Source organism: Crocuta crocuta, unplaced genomic scaffold (genome assembly GCF_008692635.1).
Source record: "Crocuta crocuta isolate KB4526 unplaced genomic scaffold, BGI_CrCroc_1.0 scaffold675, whole genome shotgun sequence".
NCBI classification, from domain to species: Eukaryota; Metazoa; Chordata; class Mammalia; order Carnivora; family Hyaenidae; genus Crocuta; species Crocuta crocuta.
The window spans coordinates 133,186-157,733 of record NW_027528796.1 but is presented as its reverse complement, the minus strand read 5'-3'; the positions used below and the strand labels follow the sequence as shown (position 1 = coordinate 157,733).

At 43.9% G+C, this 24,548-nt stretch overlaps 1 protein-coding gene across 3 annotated transcripts in view; it reads left to right on the top strand.

Annotated features, from left to right (window-relative positions):
- The window catches only part of PRMT2 (protein arginine methyltransferase 2), a 38,282-nt gene that overhangs the window by 12,172 nt on the left and 1,562 nt on the right, over window positions 1-24,548 (top strand). For all 3 annotated transcript variants that reach the window (XM_077755379.1, XM_077755376.1, XM_077755378.1), the window contains 5 exons: window positions 1,539-1,700; window positions 2,696-2,860; window positions 18,866-19,041; window positions 22,164-22,293; window positions 23,142-23,278. In XM_077755379.1, the coding sequence (XP_077611505.1) occupies window positions 1,539-1,700; window positions 2,696-2,860; window positions 18,866-19,041; window positions 22,164-22,293; window positions 23,142-23,278 (770 nt within the window). The remainder of the gene's footprint in view (window positions 1-1,538; window positions 1,701-2,695; window positions 2,861-18,865; window positions 19,042-22,163; window positions 22,294-23,141; window positions 23,279-24,548) is intronic.

The following is a 24,548-nucleotide window of genomic DNA, read 5'->3' as shown; positions in this document are numbered from 1 at the left end:
TTGGAGGCTAGGTCTCTCTCTAGCAGTCCTTTTATTTTTTAGTACTTTCATGTCTAGGCTGGTCTCTAGTTTTTCGAAACTAATTTTATTAGCATTTGTTGTGCACCTTTCCCCAGGCCAAATTGGCTGGCATTTTAATTGGCTTTGCATGGGAAGTTTACATTAATTTAGGGAGAAGTGACACGTTTGTCACATAACACTGACTCACTCCATTTCCTCAGCATTGTTTTATGCCTCTCAGAGTTTTAAAGTTTATTTCATTTTTTCATTCTTTATTTCTTTATTTAGGTTTTGATCATACTGGGTGCTTTATCTTTCTTGTTAAATCTATTCCTAGATGTTTTTGTGTATTACTATTGTAAGTGGCTGGGTGAAGTGTTTCATAAATATCAGATTAAGTTGGTTGATAGTATTGTTTGAGTTTGTGCCCTTACTGATTTTTCTTTCTACTTTTCTCTCAGCTACTGAGAGAAGGATATTGATCATAATTGTGAATTTGTCTTTTGTTGCATTTCTGTTGGTTTTTACTTGTGTATTTTGAAGCTTTGTTATCAGATACAAAAATATTTGGAATTTTTAGGTCCTTTTGCTAAAATGATTCCCATGTTACTATGACCTGACTCTCTTCGTTACTGGTAATATTCTGGCAATATTGCTGGCAGTATTTTGTGTGATGAAAATGCCACCATCTAACTTCCTTCCCCTGGCATCAGCATGGTGCCCATTTGCATCCTAGTTCTGACTTTCTATTAAGGTGGATCACTGCAGGCTGGATGGCTGGGTCTTGACTCCGTCTACTCTGACCCTCTACCCTTTTGTGTTAGGTCCTCAGTGTCTTTATGAGGAGGCGTGATGGGCTCATGAAGGCCCCGTCCAGACTTCCTGTTTGTGCTGACATAGTCTGGGTAGCTTGACTGTCCCCCTCTCAGCCATGCTGTTTGTAGGCTGGGTTTTTTGCAGCTGGAGATCTAAGGAGTGGGGTGTGAGGGATGGTGCTGTGGGTGCAGCCTCTCTGGGCTCTGACTACCACTTGCGGCTTCACGAACCATTTGGAGGAGCCTTTCTCTGGACATGGCTGGGGGCCTCGAGCGCACCCCCTCAGGGTCAGTGAGGTTGTTACTCCCTCCAGAGCTACAGTTTCGGGTGGGTCCCTGTGTGCCTCTTCTAGCATCTCTGCTGGTGGCTTGTCCACACTGTCTCTGTGCATACTTGGCCAAGGTGTACCTGATGGGGAATTTGGTGGTTCCTTCTGTCTCAGGTGGGAACAGTGCTCAGGAGGGTAATGTCTGCACCACCCCCTTGGTGATCCGCCCCTGCTTTTCTGCCCTCCTGGCTCTTGGGAAGGTGTAGGGAATGTATGGAAGGAATGATTTAAGTCCTTTGATTTTTTTGGTCTTGTTTTCTCTTTATTGCTCATATTTTTAGGCATGGGGTAGTGGGGTCAAGGGGGTTAGCTCAGTCTCTGATCTTCATTCTTAAACCAGAGCTCAGCATAGCTCAGATTATAAACAATGATTCTGCATGTGTATTTCTTCTAGAAACTTCACTTGGAGATGTTGGCAGACCAGCCACGAACAACTAAGTACCACAATGTTATCCTGCAGAATAAAGAATCCCTGAAAGATAAAGTGATTCTGGACGTTGGCTGTGGGACTGGGATCATCAGCCTCTTCTGTGCACATCACGCGCAGCCCAAAGCTGTGAGTAGGAGATAGCTGTCCCTTCAGCAGCTTCTGAGCTTAGTCTTGGTGTGGTCCCCGTGTGCGGAGGCCCCATGTCGGCGAAGCGGGCAGTGTGTCTCATAGGCTGAGCCTGTCGGGGTTGTGATGTTGACTTAATGAGCCACAAACAGCACAGAGTAGAAGAGGAAAGAACAGAAAATATCTGAGTGAGTTGCATGTGGTGGGATAGTTTTTGGTAAAATGTTTATTTCAGTTGAGTAGAGAAACACGTGTGTCCCTGTGTTGGGGCTGGGCCAGTGGTGTAGGTCACTGTCCAAGTGATATCCCTGCACTGAGCAGGGGCCACCTGGCAGGGACAAGACAGACCACTCTCCGTGACACATGGCGGCTTCCCTTCACCCTCTTCCCTTTAAAGTTTGTGGTGTGGGCCGTGCAGAGCTGAAGCCCCACGATGGCCCCCGACACAGGTGAGTGAAGCTCCTAGTTTACAAGTGGAGCTATGGTATAGTGACCACTGGAGTTCAGGTGCTGTCGGAACCACAACGTGTGCACATAGGACCTTCTTCTGACAACCTGGACTTGAAATGGTCTCAACCACTGATATCCATAAAGTCCAACTCTTCTCAGGCCAGTACTGAGAAGCTCCTGCGTCAGTTATGGGTTGTGTTGCTGCGTGTTTGGGAGCTGGGCCACCGGGTCTCACCCGGGAAAGGCCCCTGCGGTGGGAGCCCAGTGTGGGCGCAGGGGCTTCTTCCTGCCTGCGGTCCCCTGTCTGTGTTAGGCAGGAGGGGGAGTGAAGGTTAGAGGTGGCTCCTTTGCCAGGGCTCCATCTTTTGGAGGTAGCACGGTGTGGCCTAGCTGCCGTTCCTGCTGTCCGGCACTCTCCCTCCCTTCTGTCCTTGTTTGCTCTGATGCCGGCTCTGACTTGGCTGAAGCAGCGGGCTCAGAGAGAGCAGATGACAGGCTGCTTTGCATGGCAGGACCCTCACTGATGGCACTTCTGTGATGTGCAGGTGTATGCAGTGGAAGCCAGTGAGATGGCCCAGCACACGGGGCAGCTGGTCATGCAGAATGGCTTCGCTGACATCATCACCGTGTTCCAGCAGAAGGTGGAGGATGTGGTGCTGCCGGAGAAAGTGGACGTGCTGGTATCCGAGTGGATGGGGACCTGCCTGCTGGTAAGGGGCACTGGGACGCGCGGGTGGCTGTGGACTACACCGGGGAGCTACAGATTCCGAGCAGGGGGTGTGGACTGGGTCCGGAGGGGCTGTTGTGAGCAGAGCTTCTCGGGGAGAGCTGCAGCTTTGTCGTGGTAAAGTGAATCCACCTGGTGCTTTCCTGGCACTGACCTCTGCTTAGTGCAGGACAGCCTCGAGGCCACAATCCCACCACTTGTAACAACATGAGGGGACCTCGAAGGCACTATGGCAAGTGAAATAAGTCAGAGACAAATTGTGTGATCTCACTTATATGTGGAATCTGAAAACAACAACAATGCAAAACTCACCCATCAAACTCCTAGAAAAAGAAAAAATTTGTGGTTACCAGGGGGGAGAAGGCAGTTGGGGAGAAGGAATTGGAAGACCGTGGTCAAAGGTAGAGACTTGCAGGTACAAGAAAATGAGCAGGGAGGCTGTGACGTGTAGCGTGGTGACGTCAGTGACGTACAGGACAGTCGTTGAGACCAGTTGACCCTTGAACAATGTGGGTTTGAACCATGTAGGCCCGCTTACACATGGATTTTTAAAAAATATTTTTAGCGTTTACCTATTTTTGAGAGAGGATAAGTGGGAGAAGGGCAGAGAGAGAGGGAGACAGAATCTGAAGCAGCTCCAGGCTCTGAGCTGCCAGCAAAGAGCTCAGTGTGGGGCTTGAACCCACAAACCATGAGATCATGACTTGAACTGAAGTCGGATGCGTAACCAACTTAGCCACCCAGGCGCCCCATAGTGATAAATATTAACTAAACTTATTATGGTAATCATTTCACAATACATGTAAATCAGGTCATCATGCTGCACATCTTAAACTTGTGATAATCTTAGACAAAAGTTGGTGACAGGTTGGTGGTTTTTTAAAAACAAAACAAGTACAATATGAGTAGAATTTTTAAAAAATTGGAATAAAATAGTAAACTAAAATTGGAATAAAATAATGAAATAATTTATTTTTGAGAGAGAGCACAGCATGAGCAGGGGAGGGGGAGAGAGAGAATCCCAACCAGGTTTTGCACTGTCAGCGCAGAGCCTGATGTGGGGCTTGAACTCATGAACCATGAGATCATGACCAGAGCCAAAAATCAAGAATCAGATGCTCAGTCAGCTGAGCCACCCAGGTGGCCCTATTTTGTTTTTAAAAATCATACGTGGCAGGGTGCCTGGGTGGCTCAGTTGGTTAAGTGTCTGGCTTTGTTTGGCTCAAGTCATGATCTTGAGGTTCCTGAGTTCAAGCCCAAAATTGGGCTTTCTGCTGTCAGTGGGGAGCCCACTTTGGACCCTCTGTCTCCCTCTCTCTCTTCCCTTCCTCTGCTCATGCTCTCTCTCTTTCAAAAATAAATAAAAAACCTTAAAAAAAAAAAAAAAGTCATACATAGCAATGACCTAGCTGGCTCCAGGTAGGATGTTCCAGGTAGGACCGAGTAAGCACCTCCACTCTGTCTGTCCCAGTGAATGCAGCTATAGATCTAAGACAGGATGCAGGGAGAAGCTATGTGAGGGCTTTGAAAAGCATATGGTAACAGGAAGGTTGGGAAAGAAGACTAGAATTTGAAGTACAGGGATCTAGTCTTAAGTTATCGTTATTCCTTCTGTGGCTCTCTCTCCATACGTAACTTTAGTAATTTAGGTGAAAAAGACCAATTCTTTTGAAAACTGCAAAATTCTGCAACTCACCCACATTGAAGTAGATAGAGTGAATAATCAAGTAACTAATAATGATATTAATTTATAGTTGAAAACCTTCTGTGAAGAGAAATTTGTAGGCCTAAATTATTTCACTGGTGAAATCTACAAACACATTTAAGGAAGAAATAACACCAGACCTTAACAACGTCTTTCAGAAAATGGAAGAGGAGAGACACTTCCCATCTCATTTGGTGGGACTGGCATTACCTTAATACCAAACCCAAACCAAAAACTATAGCCCAATAACTCATGTTCATAAAGGCAAAAATCCGAAAGAATATTATGAAATGTAATCCTGCAATACATAAAAGGAATAACACTACAACAAAGAAGAGATTATCTTTGGAGTTCAGGGCTGGCTCAGTATTTAAAAATCAGTCTATATAATCTACCTTATTAACAGTCTTCAAAAGAAAAATCACATGACGCTACCAATGCACAAAAAATTTGACAACACTCAAAATAGTTTTAAAATTTCTATTGAGATTCCTTCCTTGATCTGTGTGTTTTTTTTCGGAAGTGTTGTTTAGCCTCCCAAGTATTTTTTGATTTTCCAAATATCTTATTGATTTCTAGTTTAATTGCATGTGGTCTCAGAGTAGACATTGTATGACTCCTGTTCCTTTAAGTTTGTTCAGATGTGTTTAATGGCCCAGAATGTGGTCTGTCTTGACGAGTGCTCCCTGTGAGCTTGAGAACAAAGTGTATTCTGCTTTTGGGGGAAGCGGTCTCTAGATGTGCATTGTAGCCAGCAGATAAATGATGTTGTTGAGTTCAGTTGTGTCCTTACTGATTTTCTGCCTGCTGGGTCTGTCCTTTTCTGATAGAGGGGTGTTGAAGTCTCCAACCACGTTAGTGGATTCAAATGTTTCTCCTTGCAGTACTATTTGTTTTCACCTCATATAGTTTAATGCTCTGTTGTTAGGTACATACATGGTAAGGACCGTTTGTTATGTCTTCTTGGAGAATTGACCCCTTTATTATTATGTTATGCCCCTGTTTATCTCTGATAACTTCCTTCCTCTGAAACCTGCTGTGAAATTAACATAGCTACTCCTGCTTTCTTTTGATTAGTGTTAGCATTGTATATCTTCCTCCATCCATTTACTTTTAGTTTATAGGTGTCAGTATATTTAAAGTAGGTTTCTTGTAGACAACACTTAGTTGGGTATTAGTTCTTGATATTAGATCTTGATAGTTCAAAGATCCAACAATCTTTGTTTTTTTAATTGGTGTATGTAGACCACTGACATTCAAGTGATTATTAATATAGTTGGATTAGTACATCCATCATATTTGTTATTGTGTTCTATTTGTCGTTCCAGTTTTTTTTCTTCTACTCTTTCTCTTCCTTTTATGTTTTCTTTTTAAGCAAATAAAGTTAGGGAATTTAATGAGCATAAATTAAGGGTGAATTAATTTAATGCTCAGAGGTGTATTGGTTTTGAACCTAACATGAACATGCTTTGATAATGTAAACTTAAGATTCATATTTTTGTAAATTGATTGCATATTTACTTTGTAGACCATTTCCAATTTATAAAAATATTTCTCAGTTGTAATTTCTCTTGAAGCTCACTTCTTTATCTGTAATCTATCTGTCATCTATCTTCACTTGCATTAAGGTGTAAAATTATAAGATACTTAAAGTAGGCAATACGGTGATTTGATAGCTGTATACATTATCAGTAGCTTCCCCTCGTTGAGTTAACACACTCATCACTTCCAATAATGGTGTCGTCAGTCATAGTCCCCACGCCGTATAATACTCAGACCTTATTCATTTTATAGTTGACAGTTTGTAGCCTTTTGCCAACATCTCCTATTTTCCTTAACCCTGAGCTCCTGGTAACCACTTTTCTACTCTCTGTTTATGAGTTCAACTTAAAAAAATTTTTTTAAAGATTTCACATATAAATGTCACCGTATTGCCTACTTTAAGTATCTTATAATTTTATACCTTAATGCAAGTGAAGGTAGATGACAGATAGATTACAGATAAAGAAGTGAGCTTCAAGAGAAATTACAACTGAGAAATATTTTTATAAATTGGAAATGGTCTACAAAGTATTTGTCTATCTCTATGTGGCTTATTTCATTTTAGCATAAGGCCCTCTAGATTCATCCATGTTGTTGGATATGGCAGGATTTCCTTCTTTCTCATGGCTGAATAATATTCCATTGTATATATCTATATCTGTATATATCACATTTGTATCACATTTATATCTCTTTCACATTTCCTTTATCCATTCATCTGTCAGTGGACTTCTGTTGTGTCCATAACTTGGTTATTATGACTAATGTTTCAGTGAACATGGGAGTGCAGATACGTCTTTGAGATAATGATTTCCTTTGGATGTAAACCCAGAAGCGGGATTGCTGGATCACATGGTATTTCTGGTTTTAATTTCTTGAGGAACCTCCGCACTGGTTTCTATAGTGGCTGTACCAGTTTACATTTCCACTAACAATGTTCCAGGGTTCCCTTTTCTACGTGTTCTTGCTAGCATTTGTTACTTTTGTCTTTTTGATGATAAACATAACAGGGGTGAGCTGACATGTCATTGTGGTTTTGATTTGCATTCCCTGGTGATTAGTGATACTGAGCACCTCTCATGTACCTGTGAGCCATTTGTATGTTTCTTTGGAAAAAATGTCTCTTTGTCCAATTAAAAACAATTTTTTCTATTAATTTGTTATGAGTTCTTGTATGTTTTGTGTTTTCACCCCTTATTAGATATGTGGTTTGCGAATATTTTCTCCCATTCCACAGGTTACCTTTTTGTTGATGATGGTTTCCTTTGTTGTGCAGAAGCTTTTTTGTTAGATGTGGTCCTACTGGTTTAGTTTTGCTTTTGTTCCCTTTGCTTTTGGTGTCTAATCCAAAAAATTATTGGCAAGATCAGCGTTAAGCTTATTCACTGTGTTTTCTTTTAGGAATTTTATGGTTTTAGGTCTTATGTTCAAGCTTTTAATCCATTTTGAGTTGATTTGTGTGTGTTGTAAGATAGAGGTCCAATTTCACTCTTGTACAGGCAGCAATCCAGTTTTCCCAACACCATTTCGTAGAGGTTATCCTCTCCCCATTGCATATTCTTGGCTTCTTTGTTGAAAATTCATTGATAATGTATGCATGGGTTAATTTCTGGACTCTCTGTTCTGTTCCATTCATCTATGTGTCTGTCTTTATGACAGTACAATGTTTTGATTATGATAGTTTTGAGAGAGAGAGAGATAGAGCACGAGCTGGGGAGGGGCAGAGAGAGAGGGAGAGACAGAATCTGAAACAGGCTCCAGGCTCTGAGTTGTCAGCACAGAGCCCAGGGGGCTCAAACCCACGGACAGCGAGATCATGACCTGAGTCGAAGTCGGCCGCTTAACCAACTGAGCCACCCTGGTGCCCCTGGATTGTTTTCTTAATTTCTCTTTTTGGTAGCTCATTGTTAGTGTATAGAAACACAACTAGTTTTTATATATTGATGTTGTAGTCTATAACTCTACTGAATTTGTTTATTCTAATAGAATTTGATTTTTGGGTGAAGTCTTTAGGATTTTCTTTTTTTTTTTTTATAAATTTTTTTTTAATGTTTTATTTATTTCTAGGAGAGAGAGAGAGACAGCGTGAGCAGGGGAGGGTCAGAGAGAGAGGGAGTCACAGACTGAAACAGGCTCCAGGCTCTGAGCTGGCAGTCAGCACAGAGCCCGACGCGGGGCTCGAACCCACGAACCACGAGCTCATGACCTAAGCGAAAGTCGGACGCTTAACCGACTAAGCCACCCAGGTGCCCCTTTAGGATTTTCTATATATAACATGTCATCTGCAAATAGAGACAGTTTAACTTCTTTCTGTTTTAGATGTTTTTATTCTTTTTCTTGCCTGATTGCTCTGGATAGGACTTCCAGTAAGTACTATGTTGAATAAAGTGGTGAGAATGGGCATCCTTGTCTTTCTTATCTTAGAGGAAAGCTTTCTGCTTTTCAGTGTTGAGTATGGTGTTATCTAGGCTTGACATAGGACTTTCATTATGTTGTTATATGTTCTCTTAATACTCAGTTTTTTGAATCTGTATCATGGAATGTAGTTGACTTTCATCAAATGCTTTTTTTTTTTTTTGCATATATTGAGATGATCATATGATTTTCATCCTTCATTTTGTTAATGTGGTTGTATCATGTCTGTTGATTTGCTATGTTGAACCATGTTTGCATCCCAGAAATAAATCCCACTTGATTATGCATATGATCCTTTTAATGTACTGTTGACTTAAGTTTGCTCATTTTTATTTGAGGATTTTTCCATCTATGTTCATCAGCGATATTGGCTTATAATTTCCTTGTAAATTGTCCTTGTCTGGCTTTGGGTAATGCTGACCTTGTAAAATGAATTTGAAAGTGTTCCTTCCCCTTTGGTATTTTGGAAGAGTTTGAGATTTGGTATTGATTTTTTAAATGTTTGATAGAATTCACCTGTGAAGCCATCCGGTTGTGGAAAAGTTGGGAATTTTTCGGTGACTAATTCAGTCTCCTTACTAGTAGTTGGTCTGTTCAGATGGTCTTATTTCTTCACAATTCTGTCTTGGAAGGTTGTGTGTTTTTTAGGATTTTATCTATTCTTCTAGATTGTCCAATTTGTTGGCATATAATTCTTTATAGCAGTTTGTTGTGGTCCTTGGTGTTTGTGTGAGAGCAGTCATAATGTCTCTTCTTTTGTTTCAGATTTTATGTATTTTAGCCCTTTTCTTTGTGACTTGGTGAGTCTAGCTAAAGATGTGTTTATCTTCAAAAAACCAGCTCTGTTTCATTGGTCTTTCCTGTGCCTGTTTAGTCTCTATTTCATTTATTTCCACTCTGGTCTTTGTCACTTCCTTCCACTAACTTTGGGCCAGTTCTTTCTTTACTTCCTTAGGTGCAAAGTTACATTGTTTATTTGAGTTGTGTTTTTCCTTAAAGTAGGCATGTATTTCTATAAACTTCCCTGTTCAGCCTGCTTCTGCTGCACACTGTATGTTCTGTTCTGCTGTGTTTCTGTTTTCATTTGTCTCAGGATATTATTTGACTTCTCTTTTGAATCCTTTTACCCATTGATTGTTCAGGGATGTTATTTAATTTCCACATTTTTGTGAATTTTCCCAGTTCCTTCTTTTTTTTTTTTGCTTTCTAGTTTTATACCATGATGGTCATAAAAGATGTTTGATATGACTTCACTCTTCTTACATTTGTTAAGACTTTTTTTGTGTCCTAACATCTGCTCTCTCCTGGAGAATGTTCTGTGTGTACGTGAGAAGAATGTGTGTTCTGCTGCTGTTGGAGAGAATGTTGTATGTACGTCTTACCAGGCCATCTGATCTAACATGTAGTTTAATTAAATCAGTGTTTCCTTAGGGTGGTTTGTTCGAGTGACTGATCCACTGTATATATATTTAGGTGCTCTACCTTTTGAGGTTTTGATTGGACTTTTTATATGACTCCATTTTCTTTCCTTTCTGAGCATATCAATTATACTTTTTTTTTTTTTAACTTTTTAAGTGGTTGCCCTATAGTTTGCAATATACAACTGATCCAAGTCCACCTTCATGTAACCCTGTGTCACTTCATGGATGGTGTTCCTTGTAACAAAATAATCCTGATATCTTCTTCCTGTCTCTTGTAACATTGTCATTCACTTCACCTATATATAGCATACGGAAGCCTGGGCATACTTATAGACATAAGCAAGCATGGTCAGATACTGTGTTTCTATTGTTTTGAACAAATTGTTAGATCAATTAAGAAGAAAAAAGTTTTTAGGTCATGATTTCGCTGTTCGTGGGTTCGAGCCCCGTGTCGGGCTCTGTGCTGACTGCCAGCTCAGAGCCTGGAGCCTGTTTCAGTCTGTGACTCCCTCTCTCTGACCCTCCCCTGCTCACGCTGTCTCCCTCTCTCTCTCTCTCTCTTAGAAATAAATTTAAAAAAAAAAATTTAAAAATTTAAAAAAAAAAGAAAAGTTTTAATGTTATCATCACTTGTTCCTTCTTCAGTGCTTTTCTTTCTTTATGTAGATCTAAATTTCTGATCTATATCAGGTCCTTCCCTCTAAAGAACTTTTTAACATTTCTTACAAGGCAGGTGTACTGGCAACAAATTCCCTCCGTTTCTATTTATCTGAGAAAATCTATTTCTCTTTCCTTTTTTAAAGTAATTCTAGATTGGTGGTATTTTTTTTCTCAACACTTAAAAATTTTTTTTAAATGTTAATTTTTGAGAGAGAGAGAGAGAGACATATAGAGTGTGAGTGGACGGGGAGGGGCAGAGAGAGAGGGAGACACAGATCTGAAGCAGGTCTAAGCTGTCAGCACAGAGCCCTACATGGGACTCAAATTCATGAACTGTGAGATCATGACCTGAGCTGAAGTCAGATGTTTAACTGACTGAGCCACCTGGGCGCCCCTCTCTCAATGCTTATAATATTTCACTCCAGCTATAGCAGGATTCTCGCACGGAGAGTCGTGACACTGAGCCTTTTCTTTCCAGGAGGCAACTTTATTCCAGCCGGCATCGCTCAGTTGTGTTCGTACCCAAAGAACTGAGCTCCAGACACCACGTAGCATGGTTTTTTATGTATTTTTTTAACTTCTTTGTCTCCCATATGCGGTAACACACAAACATGCAGTCTGATTAAGTGGTCTCATGTTACAAGGTCGTGAAGAATGTTGTCACATACGCGAAGTGGTCTCATGTTACAAGGTCAAGGTCGTGAGGAATGTTGTCACGCAAATAGCAAGGTTGCCTTGAGATTTCTTTTTTCTTCTTTTCTTAGGGAGGGGACCTACCTCATTTCCCCCCCTTTGATGCTCAGACTCCTCTATTTAGGGTCAAAGAGCATCATCTTGGTTTAGAGGTTTATATTTTTATAATATGGTTACATGAATGGACATCTCTTTTTTTCAAATTATGGCCTCAGTGAGACTGGAGGCAGACCCTACAACCAGGGGAGCCAAGCAGGGTAAGATTAAGCACCCCTCCTAAAATTAGGAGGGTAATTCCCATGTGGGTTTTGAATCCTCCAGGAGTTGAAAACCATCCTCCAAATAACTCCCTGGGATTCCAGGTCTGGACTGGGACGTGAGCAACCTTTCTCATTCGACCTGTGATCTCTAGGACTTTTCCCTCATCATCTATCTGTAGGCAGCAGTTGCTCAGGTTAAAATTTCCACAAACACCTTTCTCAGAAGCAAGCACGCAATCTAAGGCCAAGCAATGTTGATAGATGGTATTGTACATTTCTGGTTGTTGCTTGGCTAGTAAGTTAAGAGCTCTGGCAGTTTCATTGGTTATAATTTTTACAACTGCTTGCAGTGGAATTATGTGGTTTAGCATGTAAATGGGAATGTAGTAGCCCCAATACCCATCCTCTGTGTAGGTGGCAGGGCCATAATAGTGGATTATATGCTTGGGAGGTCATTTATTATCTTTTGAATTGTTAATTTGTAAGGTATGCTGCCTTTTTTTTTTTTTTTTTTTTTTGAGTCTCCCTGTCCCCATACGCTTGAATTCCCAAATGCTTTTCTCTGGCAAGTGGGGGCAGGAAGAAGGATGGGCAACTAGTTTCCAGCACACATGACCCTGACCAGACTGAGGGAAGTATAATGTAGGCTCTCCTTCCACATCTCAAGTACAGTCCACCCAGAATTTGTCATTTGGTGGTTATGTTGACATTGTCTCAGGCCTCTGGAGATGAGAGAAGTGAGACACGGGTGGGGATCTGGCTCAAGGTGACCTGGGGTCCCCCACAGTTGGGTTTTCTGGGCAGTTGAGGTATAAAACCTTTGGCCCAGGCCTGTTAAGTTTTTAACAGAGATGATGGTGAACTTTTTCCCCACTAGGCAAGACAGTTTTTTTTTCCAGTAATTGAGCTTTTGAGAAGCAAAGCCCTGGTAGTAGGACTGAGGTATTTCGTTTTATTATAAGATTTGTGGGGATCTAGTATTTTTAGTCTCTTATGGCCATTGTTTTCTCATGTTGGTACCATTGAAGTATCCTATCCACAAAGGGAAGGTGCGTGTTAACAGAAACCTCTCACCACATTTCTAGCCAGCCGAGGGTGGCCTCAGCCAATCCTGTGGCAAAGAGTAGAGGAAGAATCAATAATAATGAGAAACAGGGTGTGACAGTGCATCACGGTAAGGAAACATATAAAAATAAGGGCAGTCTTTTGTTTCACCAGACCGTCGATTCCTCAAGCTTCTGCCGTGCATAGATGAGTCAGCTTCCGGAGCAACTAGAGCAGGGCTGCGGTCTCCCGGAGCCTCTGGCGTTGCGGATTGCTGCTGCTTCCCTATGGTCAGCTTGCATGGTGTTGATGGATCCGGAATGCACTCCCAGTTTTGAGATGCCGGCTTCACTTTGCTGTAGTGAATCCAAGGACCCATTTCAGCTACTTTTACTGCAGTAGCGGTGGACAAAATGATAGTGAACAGGTCCCTCCAGAGGAATTTTAGGGATTGGACATTTCATTCCTTTATCTGTATCGCATCTCCTGGTTTAAAGGGCTGAGCGTCTATAGTCAGATTTACAGGCAATCGTTCTCTGACCCAGTGGTGAAAGGTGGTTAGGGTAAAGCCAAGGGCCTGCATCTGTTGTTTTAGGGTTACATTGTCTGTCTCATTTAGATTCCCCCCATATGCCCCTGGTTATGGGGGGAAGGGCACCCATAAAGGATTTGATAAAGGGAGAACCCCATCTGCTGTTTCCGCCTCCCACTTGCAGCTGCAGTCTGCCTCCCTGAAGGTCCTTTATCTCTCCCTGCCTGATATTACCCCTTTCCCTACTTATTTCTTCCCTGGAACAGGGCCTGTAACTGCTGTTGGGGAATAGGGGATGATGACCGTTCTGGCTTCTGCAGGCTGATAAGGGACGGTGCAGGGGTCCGGCAGCTAGAGTCTACCCAAGGGTCAGTTGAGTGGCCCACAGTATGGTTTTGCAGGAAGGCCGGCAGGCATGAGGCAGCATAAACATTAGCAGACACACAGAGAATAACACAAAGTAAAGATTATATTGACCAACAAGATGGCATCTTAAGATCATGTCTATAGTTTCCAAACTTGTCAAATAATCTAGGAGAGACCCTAACTTTGTAAACAGTATATGTCAGGGAGTCATAACCCAGGTGATGGAGAAGCAGGAGCAGTGAGTAATGGTGGCTCTGCTTCCAAGAGTTTGGCCCTAACTTAATTAAAAAAAATTTTTTTAAGCATCTAATGCTTATGAGGTATTATTTAGAGTTTTGCGTAGTGTAGGCAGACAGTCTGCTTTATTTTGATATGTAAAACTTTCAGGTAAATTTTTAGATAAGCCAAACCTGGGTATTATTTTATAAGGCAGTATTTTTATTACTTTTTGTGCCTTTTCTGACTTGGAGGGGAAAGCCCCTACCCAATTAGTAAAAGTACTAACCCATTCAAACAGAGGTTGGCTTTTTTTTTTTTTTTTGACCTTGGCAACTGAGAGAGATGTAATTGTGTCTTTTCCTGGATATTCTCCAATTCCTTGATTGTCTGGGAGAGCTAGTTTGTGGTTGAAAGGATTGTTCTTGAGACATACTTCATAGCCTGATACCACTTGCAGAACTGTCTTTGACAATTTTTTTTTCAGTAAACATCTTTTGAGCCATTTGATAAGTTTTGTCCCTCCCTAAATGAAAGGTCTGATGCTGTGTTTTAATAATCTTTTAGCTCTGTGAGCTTGGTAATAGTAATTGCCCTGCTCTGTTTTAACCATTCCAAGAGCTAGAGACAGTGTTTAGGTGTCAGACCCTAGTTTATTTATTTGTTTATTTATTTGGGGGGAGGGGAGAGGAGGTAGGATTGAGTTTAATAATTGATATGGCAGCAAACTATTTTCCTGAACCCTGGTATCTATAGCCTATAATACCCAGTAATTTTCAAAAACTCACATCATTGTTTATCTGTCCTGAGTTAGTAGCACCAGAGTCTCTTAATTTACTTATAATGTCCCTTTCTAGCAAGGGAGTAAGGCTCTCTGGCATTATCAGGAAAGAATGAGAAAAAAGTTAGTCTTCCCCATATACATCCCAGGGGCTGAGAGAAGAATTTAGTTAGAAGTTTCCCAGAGGTGCCCCTAATCATCATGCTGCATTTGGGTAGTTGGCCTGGAGTGGAAAGGAGGACAGAAAAGGGAGCTCTGGTGTTAAGAAGGAAATCAACCAGCTTTCCTTCTATATTTAGAGTTACCTGAGGCTCTGGATATCTGACAGACAGTTGGTTGAGGTTTAGAGCTCCTAAACATATATAACATATGTTTATAAATGTCCTAAATATAAAACATATATTTATCTAAATAAATAAATGTTTTATTTATTTCTAGGAGAGAGAGAGAGACAGACAGACAGACACAGCGTGAGCAGGGGAGGGTCAGAGAGGGAGGGAGTCACAGACTCTGAAACAGGCTCCAGGCTCTGAGCTGGCAGTCAGCACAGAGCCCGACGCGGGGCTCGAACCCACGAACCGCGAGATCATGGCCTGAGCGAAAGTCGGACGCTTAACCGACTAAGCCACCCGGGTGCCCCAGGATGAATTCAATCTTAATTTATCATGTAAGCAAAACGTTAACGTTTTAGGTTACCAAGAACTTTGAAAGCTGTCTTAACAATTACCTCTGAAAACTATGAGACAGACAAAATTAGCCATCACTTTACATCATCCTTTTGTTAACAAATTGGAACAGAGATAACAGGAGCTTATCTGACCTTCAGCAAATCTAGGTAGAATAAAAGTTTGTTTCTGGTTTTTTTTTTTTAATGTTGATAAACATTGTCTATTTCAAACCAACAAACTTAAATTAGGTTAAACACTGAATACATTTTACTCGAGTCCACATAAGACAATTTGTTCCCCATGGCTAATTTTTACCTGGAACATTGGTGGGGAAATCTGACTATGGTGGTCTTCGCTCCTCAACATCTAGGGTGGGCGGAGGAGCTGATGGTGCCTGAGGCATTGAGGGGTCCGTTAGGCAAGCCGCCCTCTCCGGTGGTGCAGAAAAGGAGTGGGGGAAGGGAGGGCAAAAGAGGAGAGGTGCCAGCAGAAGGCAGAGAAAGAGAATTCCCAGTTTTAAGTCTTGTCAGCCCAGACAGAGGAGCAGACTTCAGGTTACTTTTGTTTTGTTTTCCACCAGTGGAATTAGGCAGTCCATGTCAGTTGGGAGGAGATGGGGGAATTTCCCCGAAACGAAAGGAGTTTTGGAAGCTGCTTGGGAATGTTCCTTGAAGTCCCTGTTCTGAGGTAGAACAACCAGAGACAGTTGGCTCTAATTATCATAGTCATTGACCCAGAAAACGAACAAGAGACGTGTCCCCATACACAGGTACATGGCGACTCCAACCTGCCGCCCAGTGCCCAATGCCTTAGAATTGCAGCTTCGTTCCTCTTCCCTTGCGGAATTACTAGTGCAGCTCTGGGAGGTGATCAGACTCCCCTTCTGCCTATTACGGGCAGGTCTGCCAAAACAAACCGGATTCTCACCAATCTGACAGGCGCTCCCTGAGCCAGTTCCTGGGCCTCGTGGGTTCTGTTAGTACACACAAGGTCCTCGCCCCAGTGCCCTGGGAGGGCTAGTCTGAAGATCAAATGGTCCGCTGGGGCCAGGAGCTGCCTCTCCCTGTGCCCTGAGGTTTGTATTCCCGGTAGCAGAGGAGGTAGAAACTCACCAGCTCTGAATCCCAGATGAGCCCCCAAGTAATGTAGCAGAATTCTCACACAGACAGTCGTGACACCGAGGCTTTTCTTTCCAGGAAGCAACTTTATTCCAGGCGGCATTGCTCAGTTGGGTTCATACCCAAAGAACTGAGCCCCAGATACCACGTGACATGGTTTTATGTATATTTTTTACTTCTTTGACTCCCATATATGATAACACACAAACATGCAGTCTGATTAAGTGGTCTCATGTTACAGGATTGTGAGGGATGTTGTCACATATGCGAATAGCAAGGTTCCCTTGAGATGTTCTTTTTTTTTTTTCCTTAGGTAGGGGACCCTACCACACACTCTTCTCTTGCCTATGTGGTTTCTGATAAGAAGTGATACGTAATTTTATCTTTGTAACTCAGTGGATAGAGTGGTTTTTTTTCTCTCTATTGTCTTTAAGGATTTTTTCTTTATCTTTGAGTTTTTATAGTTTGAAAATGATATGCCCATACTGTTGTTGTTGCTTTTTTTCTTTTTTTTTCTTTTTTTTTTTTTAATGTTTTTTTATTTATTTCTAGGAGAGAGAGAGAGAAAGACAGCATGAGCAGGGGAGAGTCAGAGAGAGAGGGAGTCACAGACTGAAACAGGCTCCAGGCTCTGAGCTGGCAGCCAGCACAGAGCCCGACGCAGGGCCCGAACCCACGAACCGCGAGATCATGACCTAAGCGAAAGTCAGACGCTTAACCGACTAAGCCACCCAGGCACCCCATGTTGTTGCTTTTTTTAAATTAATAGAAAATTTCATTTATTTATTTTGAGAGAGAGTGAGAGACCATGAGCAAGGGAGGGGCAGAGAGAGGGAGAGGGAAAATCCCAGGTGGGCCTTGATCTCATAAACCATGAAGTCATGACCTGAGACAAAATCAAGAGTCGAATGTTCAATGGACTTAGCCAAAAACAGGTATACTATTCTTAAGCATTTATCCTGCTTAGTGTAAACTGAGCTTCCTGGATCTGTGGGTTGGTGTCTGACATTAATTTGAGGATGTTGTCAGTCATTATTGCTTCAGATATTTCTTCTGTTCCTTTCTCTTTCTTCTCCTTCTGGTATTCCCACTTTGTGTATGTCATACCCTTTGCACAATGGGGTCCTACTGAGCAGTAAAGAACCAACTATTGTGGGGTGCCAGGGTGATTTGGTTGGTTAAGTGTCCAACTCGACTTTGGCTGAGGTTGTGATCTGGCGGTTTGTGAGACCGAGCTCCGTGTTGGTCTCTGTGCTGGGTGCGGAGCCTGTTTGGGATTCTCTCTCTCCCCCTCTGCTTCTCCCCCACTTACGCACGCATGCTCGCTCGCTCTTTCTCTCTCGAAATAAATAAACTTAAAAAGGAAAGAATGAACTATTGATACAGAAATGGATAAACCCCAGAGACGTTACTGGCGTAACTAACCGTGTCTGGAGTACTTAGAACAGTGTGAGACTGTAATAAGGAAAGACAGATGAACACCACAGGATAGAAGGCACAGATTAGAACATTTCGGAATGAAAAAGTTGATATTACGAGTGAAAGAAGCCGGTCTCAAAAGATCACGTACTGTATGATTCCATTTGTATGTCATTCTCAAAAGGCAAAACCACGGGGATTGACACAAATTAGTGGTTTTCAGAGGTTGGACGTGGTGGGAGGCAGTGACCACAGAGGATGTCATGAGGAGTGTTTTGGGGTAATGGGGCTGTTCTGTATCCTGATTGTGGTTGTCGTTACACAGATCCATACAAGTGTTAAAATTTATAGAGTAACTGATTTACTTTTGGTGATTTTAAAAAATACAATTAAAAATGATCTGTATAAAATGTTCACACGTGTGCATATATGTGTATGAGAGGAGAAGACTTTGAGCATAAACCACCAGGCAAACATTGGTTTCTTTTGGGCACTGGGTTTACTCATGACTTTTATTTTCGTGCTTTTCTGAGTTTCTAAAATCTTCCATACTGAACATACTGTTACTTCCACAATAATAACTGCCTAAAGTTATTTAAATAAAACAAGACCCTTATGGGGCTTCCCGTCAGCGCAGGATGACGTGCCCTGGGCCTGGCCCCACCCTCTGGCACTCTCTGGTTCAGACACAAAGGTTGGCCTCTCGGGGCTTTAGTGGCCCCTGTTCTCCGTCGCAAGCGACACATGCCATCTGTCCGGGTGCATGCTCAGGGATCCATGGCGCTCCTCCTTTAATGTTCCATGCTTTTAAGAAGGGGTTTCAGCCAGCTTCCAGGGTTACGAAAATTCTGAAAATCCCTCAGACCAAATTTATAGGGATTGACAATTAAAATGCTGCAGTGCTTAGGGGCTCTTAAAAATGGAGTACCAACTGACTTGTAAGTGAGGGAGATGGCGAGAGTGGAGATCTTTCCTGTTGGCCGGGCCCAGTTCTGAATTCATTCTAAAGTGAACTGGTGTGACCACCCCAGGCTGTGGTGGGAATCTGTGACTTCACTGCTGTGGGTTCAAGATAAATCTTCCCACACTGTGCATCACAGACATGGGCCTCAGTCACCATGTCCCCCGTGTGTCTTCCTCCTGTGCAGTTTGAGTTCATGATTGAGTCGATCCTGTACGCCCGGGACGTGTGGCTGAAGGAGGACGGGGTCATCTGGCCGACCACGGCCGCGCTGCACCTGGTCCCCTGCAGTGCCGACAGAGACTACCGCAGCAAGGTCCTCTTCTGGGACAACGCCTACGAGTTCAACCTCAGCGCTCTCAAGTGAGTGTGTGCAGCCGGGTGCTCCGGGTCCTCCTGGCCGTGTGAGCGGCAGGCCTCCTACGGCCACGTAACTCCTCTGTGGTGGAGCACGCCATGAGACTGATCTGAATTCACTCACGTGCCTCAGAATTTTACACATTTCTTTCAGGCCTTTAAACTGCTAAAAGATGTGATGGTAGTTGAAATGTCTTTTGCCATCTAAGTTCTCAAATAGAATGGGGAAAATATGGTCACATTTAAAACCAAGGCCCTTTATAAATATGTGGGCTCTTAACACACAAATAGGTGTTCCTACTATGAGTTTTAAGTTTTTAAAGGATCAGGAAATGTTTTTGTGAAGTCATTCCTGATAGTTTGCAAAGAAAACGATGCTCCAGAGCAGTTGATTTCCTCATTTTACACATACAGACGCGCGTGTACAATTGAGCGTCAGGTTTTACTATAAAATGATTTCCTGATAAGGCCTTCACATTTTAAATATTGCCTCTTCTAAGAAGGATGGTGACGGAAGCTGGCTGCTTCTCCTTCTGAGTATGCCGTGGGAGTTAGGAGAAACCAGCCGCAGCCCTGGAAATTAGGCAGGGTCCCACCTGTCAGAAACTGCAGGAAACTTTGCTTATGTGCTGAGGGCCAGATAAGCCTGGACACCTGCTCGATGCCCAGCTGGGGAGATGACAGCAAGATGGCGGCCTTGGGCCTTTTTGGGTTTTGTTGAACAATTCAAAAAAAGAAATAATAATGCAAAGGTAAGAAGTCTTCACAGTTAACATGTTGAATCGTTGTACTACTCTCAACCCAAATCCCAAAGGCGATGGAGAGGAATGTCCTCAGCAGAGCCATTTTGTAGCTCATCTAGGACAAATGGGGAGGAAGGGCCGGGGAGAGTTAGAATAGAGCAGTGAGGAGGTTCTTGTGCTGCCAGGTACTAACGTCCAAGCGACAGAGACAGGGATGAGGGCGGGGTGCTCCTGAGACCAGAAAAGACAGAGGAGTGGATCGGGATGGACACACACAAATTGTGTGGGGAAAGTTGGGGCATGAGGGGCAGAGGTGGCAAATGTCCTGGGACCATAGATGAGCCCCTTGAAACTTCTTTGCTTCTCCTACCATACACTGAAATTTAATTCCATGTGGATTTAAGAATTTTGTGTTAAAACATCTGCATCTACTGTAGGAATCCGTGGGGGCCTATGTGTCAGGTCTTAGACAGAAAGTCAGCAGGAGCAAGGAGCCACTGGACTTGAGTCTATAAAAATTGACAGTGTCTGTATATCATCAGCATAAATGCAATTTAAAAAGGCAGTGACTACTTAGAGGAAGTTATTAGCTGACAGATCCTAGAGTCAGAAAAGATGAATATCCAGTGAAATTATAGCCAAGGCATGGGAGTATGCAAGTCACAAAAATAAATAAAATCACTGATAAATATTTGAAAAAAATTGTGCATCATTAGTGTTTAAAATGCGAATTAAAGTGAAATGCCATTTTTGCCTACCAGATGAGCAAAGATTAAATTAAAACAGCAGTTCTTGGTGCCTGAGGGCTGCAGGCGTGATGGGGGAGACGAGGCCCTGTGGCCAGAGCCGCGGGTGCATCCGGCATCCCCCCGTCCCAGGGCCACGGCCCACTGCTGTGCCACGCGGTTATCCAGAGGAACGCGCCTAAATTGCTGTGTATACATCAGATGGATTAAGAGATGGTAGAACTGGTGGGACACAAGCCATGTGTGCAGAACGGCTTCTGCTTTGCAGAAGAACATAGTTAAATGTATCCCTAGGGGAGAAAATGACTAAATAGATCAAGATACCAAGGCAAGGTTAGGGGGATTCAAGTTTTTTCTTTTTTTTTTTTAATTTTTTTAATGTTTATTTATTTACTTTTGAGAGACACAAAGAGAGCACAAGTGGGGGAGGGACAGAGAGAGAGAGGGAGACACAGAATCTGAAGCAGCTCCAGGCTCTGAACTGTTAGCACAGAGCCCAACGCGGGGCTCGAACCTACAAACCTTAAGACCACGACCTGAACTGAAATTGGATGCTTAACCAACTGAGCCACCCAGGTGCCCCTCAGAGTTTTTCTTTATACTTTTCTATGTTTTCCCAATTCCTTATAAATGCATAAGTCTTTTATCATCAGAACAATATTAAAAATATGTACATATTGTAAAATCTTTATTAAAATGTTTCCTTTTGGGGCACCTGGGTGGCTTAGTCGGTTAAGCATCCGACTTTTGCTTAGGTCATGATCTCGCGGTTCGTGGGTTCAAGCCCCGCGTCGGGCTCTGTGCTGACTGCCAGCTCAGAGCCTGGAGCCTATTTCAGAGTCTGTGATTCCCTCTCTCTCTGACCCTCCCCTGCTCACACTGTCTCTCTCCTAGAAATAAATAAGAATATTTAAAAATAAATAAAATAAAATGTTTCCTTTTATTTGTTAATTCAGAAGTCACTGCTGCACTTAATTTTTGAAACATTTCCGTGGTACCTAGTAGGTTACTTCGGGCAAGTGCGGTGTTCAGCCAGTGGAGTGGGTGGGCGGTAAGAAGATGAGCCTGCGGGAGGCCAGCACTGTGTCTTGTTTAACTGACGCAGCACAAGCCCTTCTCCAGGGGCACCTGTAGGCCTTTATTACAGAGTGACCTAGACCAGGAATGCCTGTTTTACCTCCTGTGGACTATCTTACTGTCCTGTACTTACACGTGAGGAGATGCAGTCAGGTGAGTGACGGAGGCCTTGTGAAGTAGCCTTAGGTTCCTGCTGACCTTCTGTCAGCCTGTCAGGAGGAGGGTCACCTGCTCCCGGACTGCAGTAACCGAAACCACGACTGCAGAGGGCACACTGGTCAGGGCCTGCTCTGCGTGGTAGAGGTTGGTTCCCACATGTACAGACCCCGTGAGTGGGACAGAGGTGGGAAGTGCTCACGTCGCTTGCACACTTGCCGGGCCGCCGTGACCCAGGCTGCCTGCAGGGACCCCCCAGCCCCGCCTTGGTGCCCTCACCACAGCTGTGGCTTGGAATTCCTGCTAGTGCTGAAGAGAAAAAGCGAGGACTGTTGTCATGCACGTGTGTGTCAAAGCCCGAGATACTGGTACCCAACTCTGAGCAGTTCCTCTGACTTTTTCCTAGATCTTTAGCAATTAAGGAATTTTTTTCGAAGCCGAAGTATAACCACATCTTGAAACCGGAAGACTGTCTCTCTGAACCATGCACTATATTACAGTTGGACATGAGAACTGTGCAGATTGCGGACCTAGAGGTGAGAGATGAGTCTTCCTGTCACATTAAGTAGGCGATACACACACCCCACAACTTGCTGTGCAGATAATGAATTCATGAACTTTTGCCTTTTGATTCTTCCAGTCTTTTTTCTTTATATTCTGATTTTTGTATATTTTTATACTATTTCTTTATAGTTAACCTTTTTAACATCCTCAGCTATCTTTATATTCATGTATAATATTTTCAGCATCTTCAGATTCTAATTTTATCCAGTTTCATCATGGACTTTGAATTAAAATGTTTTTCTAAGTTTTTTTAGCTTCTGTTGATGACAGAATTCTTCATACTTTCATTTATCCTGTGTTGCCACCAGGTGGCCCCTGTGGATTTGGGATGTCTCATTTTAAGGGTGTGCTCTGAGGTGCGGGAGCCTGAGAGGCCCCTGCTGGAGCCCAAGTGGGCCAAGCAGCGTGGGGACCGAACTGTTGAGTCTGCAGTTAGTTTTGCAATATAGAGACCCAGCCTGGAACTTTCTATCTATGCAAAGAATTGAGAAGAGAAAGTATTCCACTCAAATTTGGGGGCAGAAAATTAGGCACGTAAGGCCCAAATTGCTTGAAACCTTTTGTGATTATCTGCAGCATTTGAATTTATGATGCAAGCTTTAATCCTTTCCTGAGGAGGAAATTTTATGTGGTTATGTTCAGCTAAACTAGCAAGTTACAGATTCCTAACGGCTGAAATGGGTGGTAGACTGCCTACCGCTGTGTGGTGTTGTGGGATTCGTGAAGTGAGTTGCTGATTCTCGCTCACAGAGAGCTCTTGCGGCGTGCTGTCACGTGCTTACCAAACCATGTCCCTCTCTTGTCATTTGCTTGAACACAGACAATGAAAGGCGAGTTGCATTTTGAGATCAGGAAAGCCGGCACTCTGCATGGATTTACAGCTTGGTTCAGTGTTCGGTTTCAGAGCCTGGAGGAGGACGAGCCACAGCTGGTGCTGAGCACAGGCCCGTTCCACCCGTGAGTGTGCGCCCCCCGCGGGTGGCTCCACAGCCCTCAGGAGAGCTGGGACAGTTCACCTGCCTTCAAGTTGTCTGCGTGATCGCCTTAGAGAGCTAGCAGTCCTGGGTTGTTGACCTAGACTCTCTCCAGACCAGACTGCCCCAGGCGTGGAGCACAGTGTGCAGGCGGCGGGCGGGCGGGCGAGTCCAGGGCCATGCCCCACCTGCCCCTGCACTGGGCTTCCTGGACTGCCCTCTGACCCCTGCATGAAGACAAGGAGCAGACTTTGTCTTCCTCAGTTGCCCTGGACGCTGCTTCTGCCTTCCGTGGTCTCACACAGACACGGTCCGCAGAATTCTAGGGACCTTTGACTCAGGCTCTTAGGGAAGGTCAGCGTTTCTTGAGGAAAACGTTCTGTGCAGTAATGATGCACGCTTGCTCGTGCGTCCTGCGAAGCTGATGTCGTCCGCTACAGTGCTGGACACAGCGGCTGCCGTGGAAATGCTGCCCTCACCTGGGGCCTTTGTTGTCCTGTTCATTAGTTGCCCTGGACCAGAGGTTAGGTGCTGGCTGTGGCAGTGCGCCTGGAAGGGCCCCAGCTTCCTCCTGTAAAATGGGAGCAGGACCGAGGAGCTGTTTGACCACAGGGTCCTGTGGAGGTGGCGGGGCTGGGGCTCAGCCAGCTTTCCTTCTAGATCCTGTCGGCACAGATGCGAATAGGAACACTATAAACCCAGTGATGGTCGTGCGCCTGCGCGGTCTTCCGCCGGCACGTCCGTACACAGCTGGTGTGGGGCAGGCGGGGCGCAGAGCCCGGGCCGTGTGTCTCTGAAGCCCTGGGAGAGACCCTGACAGTGGTTGAGACAGAAGGGAGCAGGAGCTGCAGAGTGCGACCGTGGGGCTCACACCCGGCGTCTGGCAGAGGCCACAGTGCTCGGTCGAGCCAGGCTGTCAGAGCCGATAGAACCTGAAGAGCTCGGGAGTGTGACCATTTCACCCAGAGGTCACAGTTGTCATGCTCCCCGTCAGCCTGACTCCCCCGTGTGACGACCTGTTTGGACTGCAGAAACCAGAACTTGGGCCCTGGCAGCTTAGAGACTGAGCAAGGGGCTTTGGGTGGATGCCCACTGTGCCAGGGGGGCAAGGGGCCAGGAACCCTCTGCCTGGCCATGTGTCCTCTGGGCCACCAGGGCCAGCCTCCTTCACCCTCCCGGAATCTGGACAGCGTCCAGGAGCTGGATCCTGGCTGGGTTGTCACTCAATCGCCGCAACCCATAAAGGCTTCCTG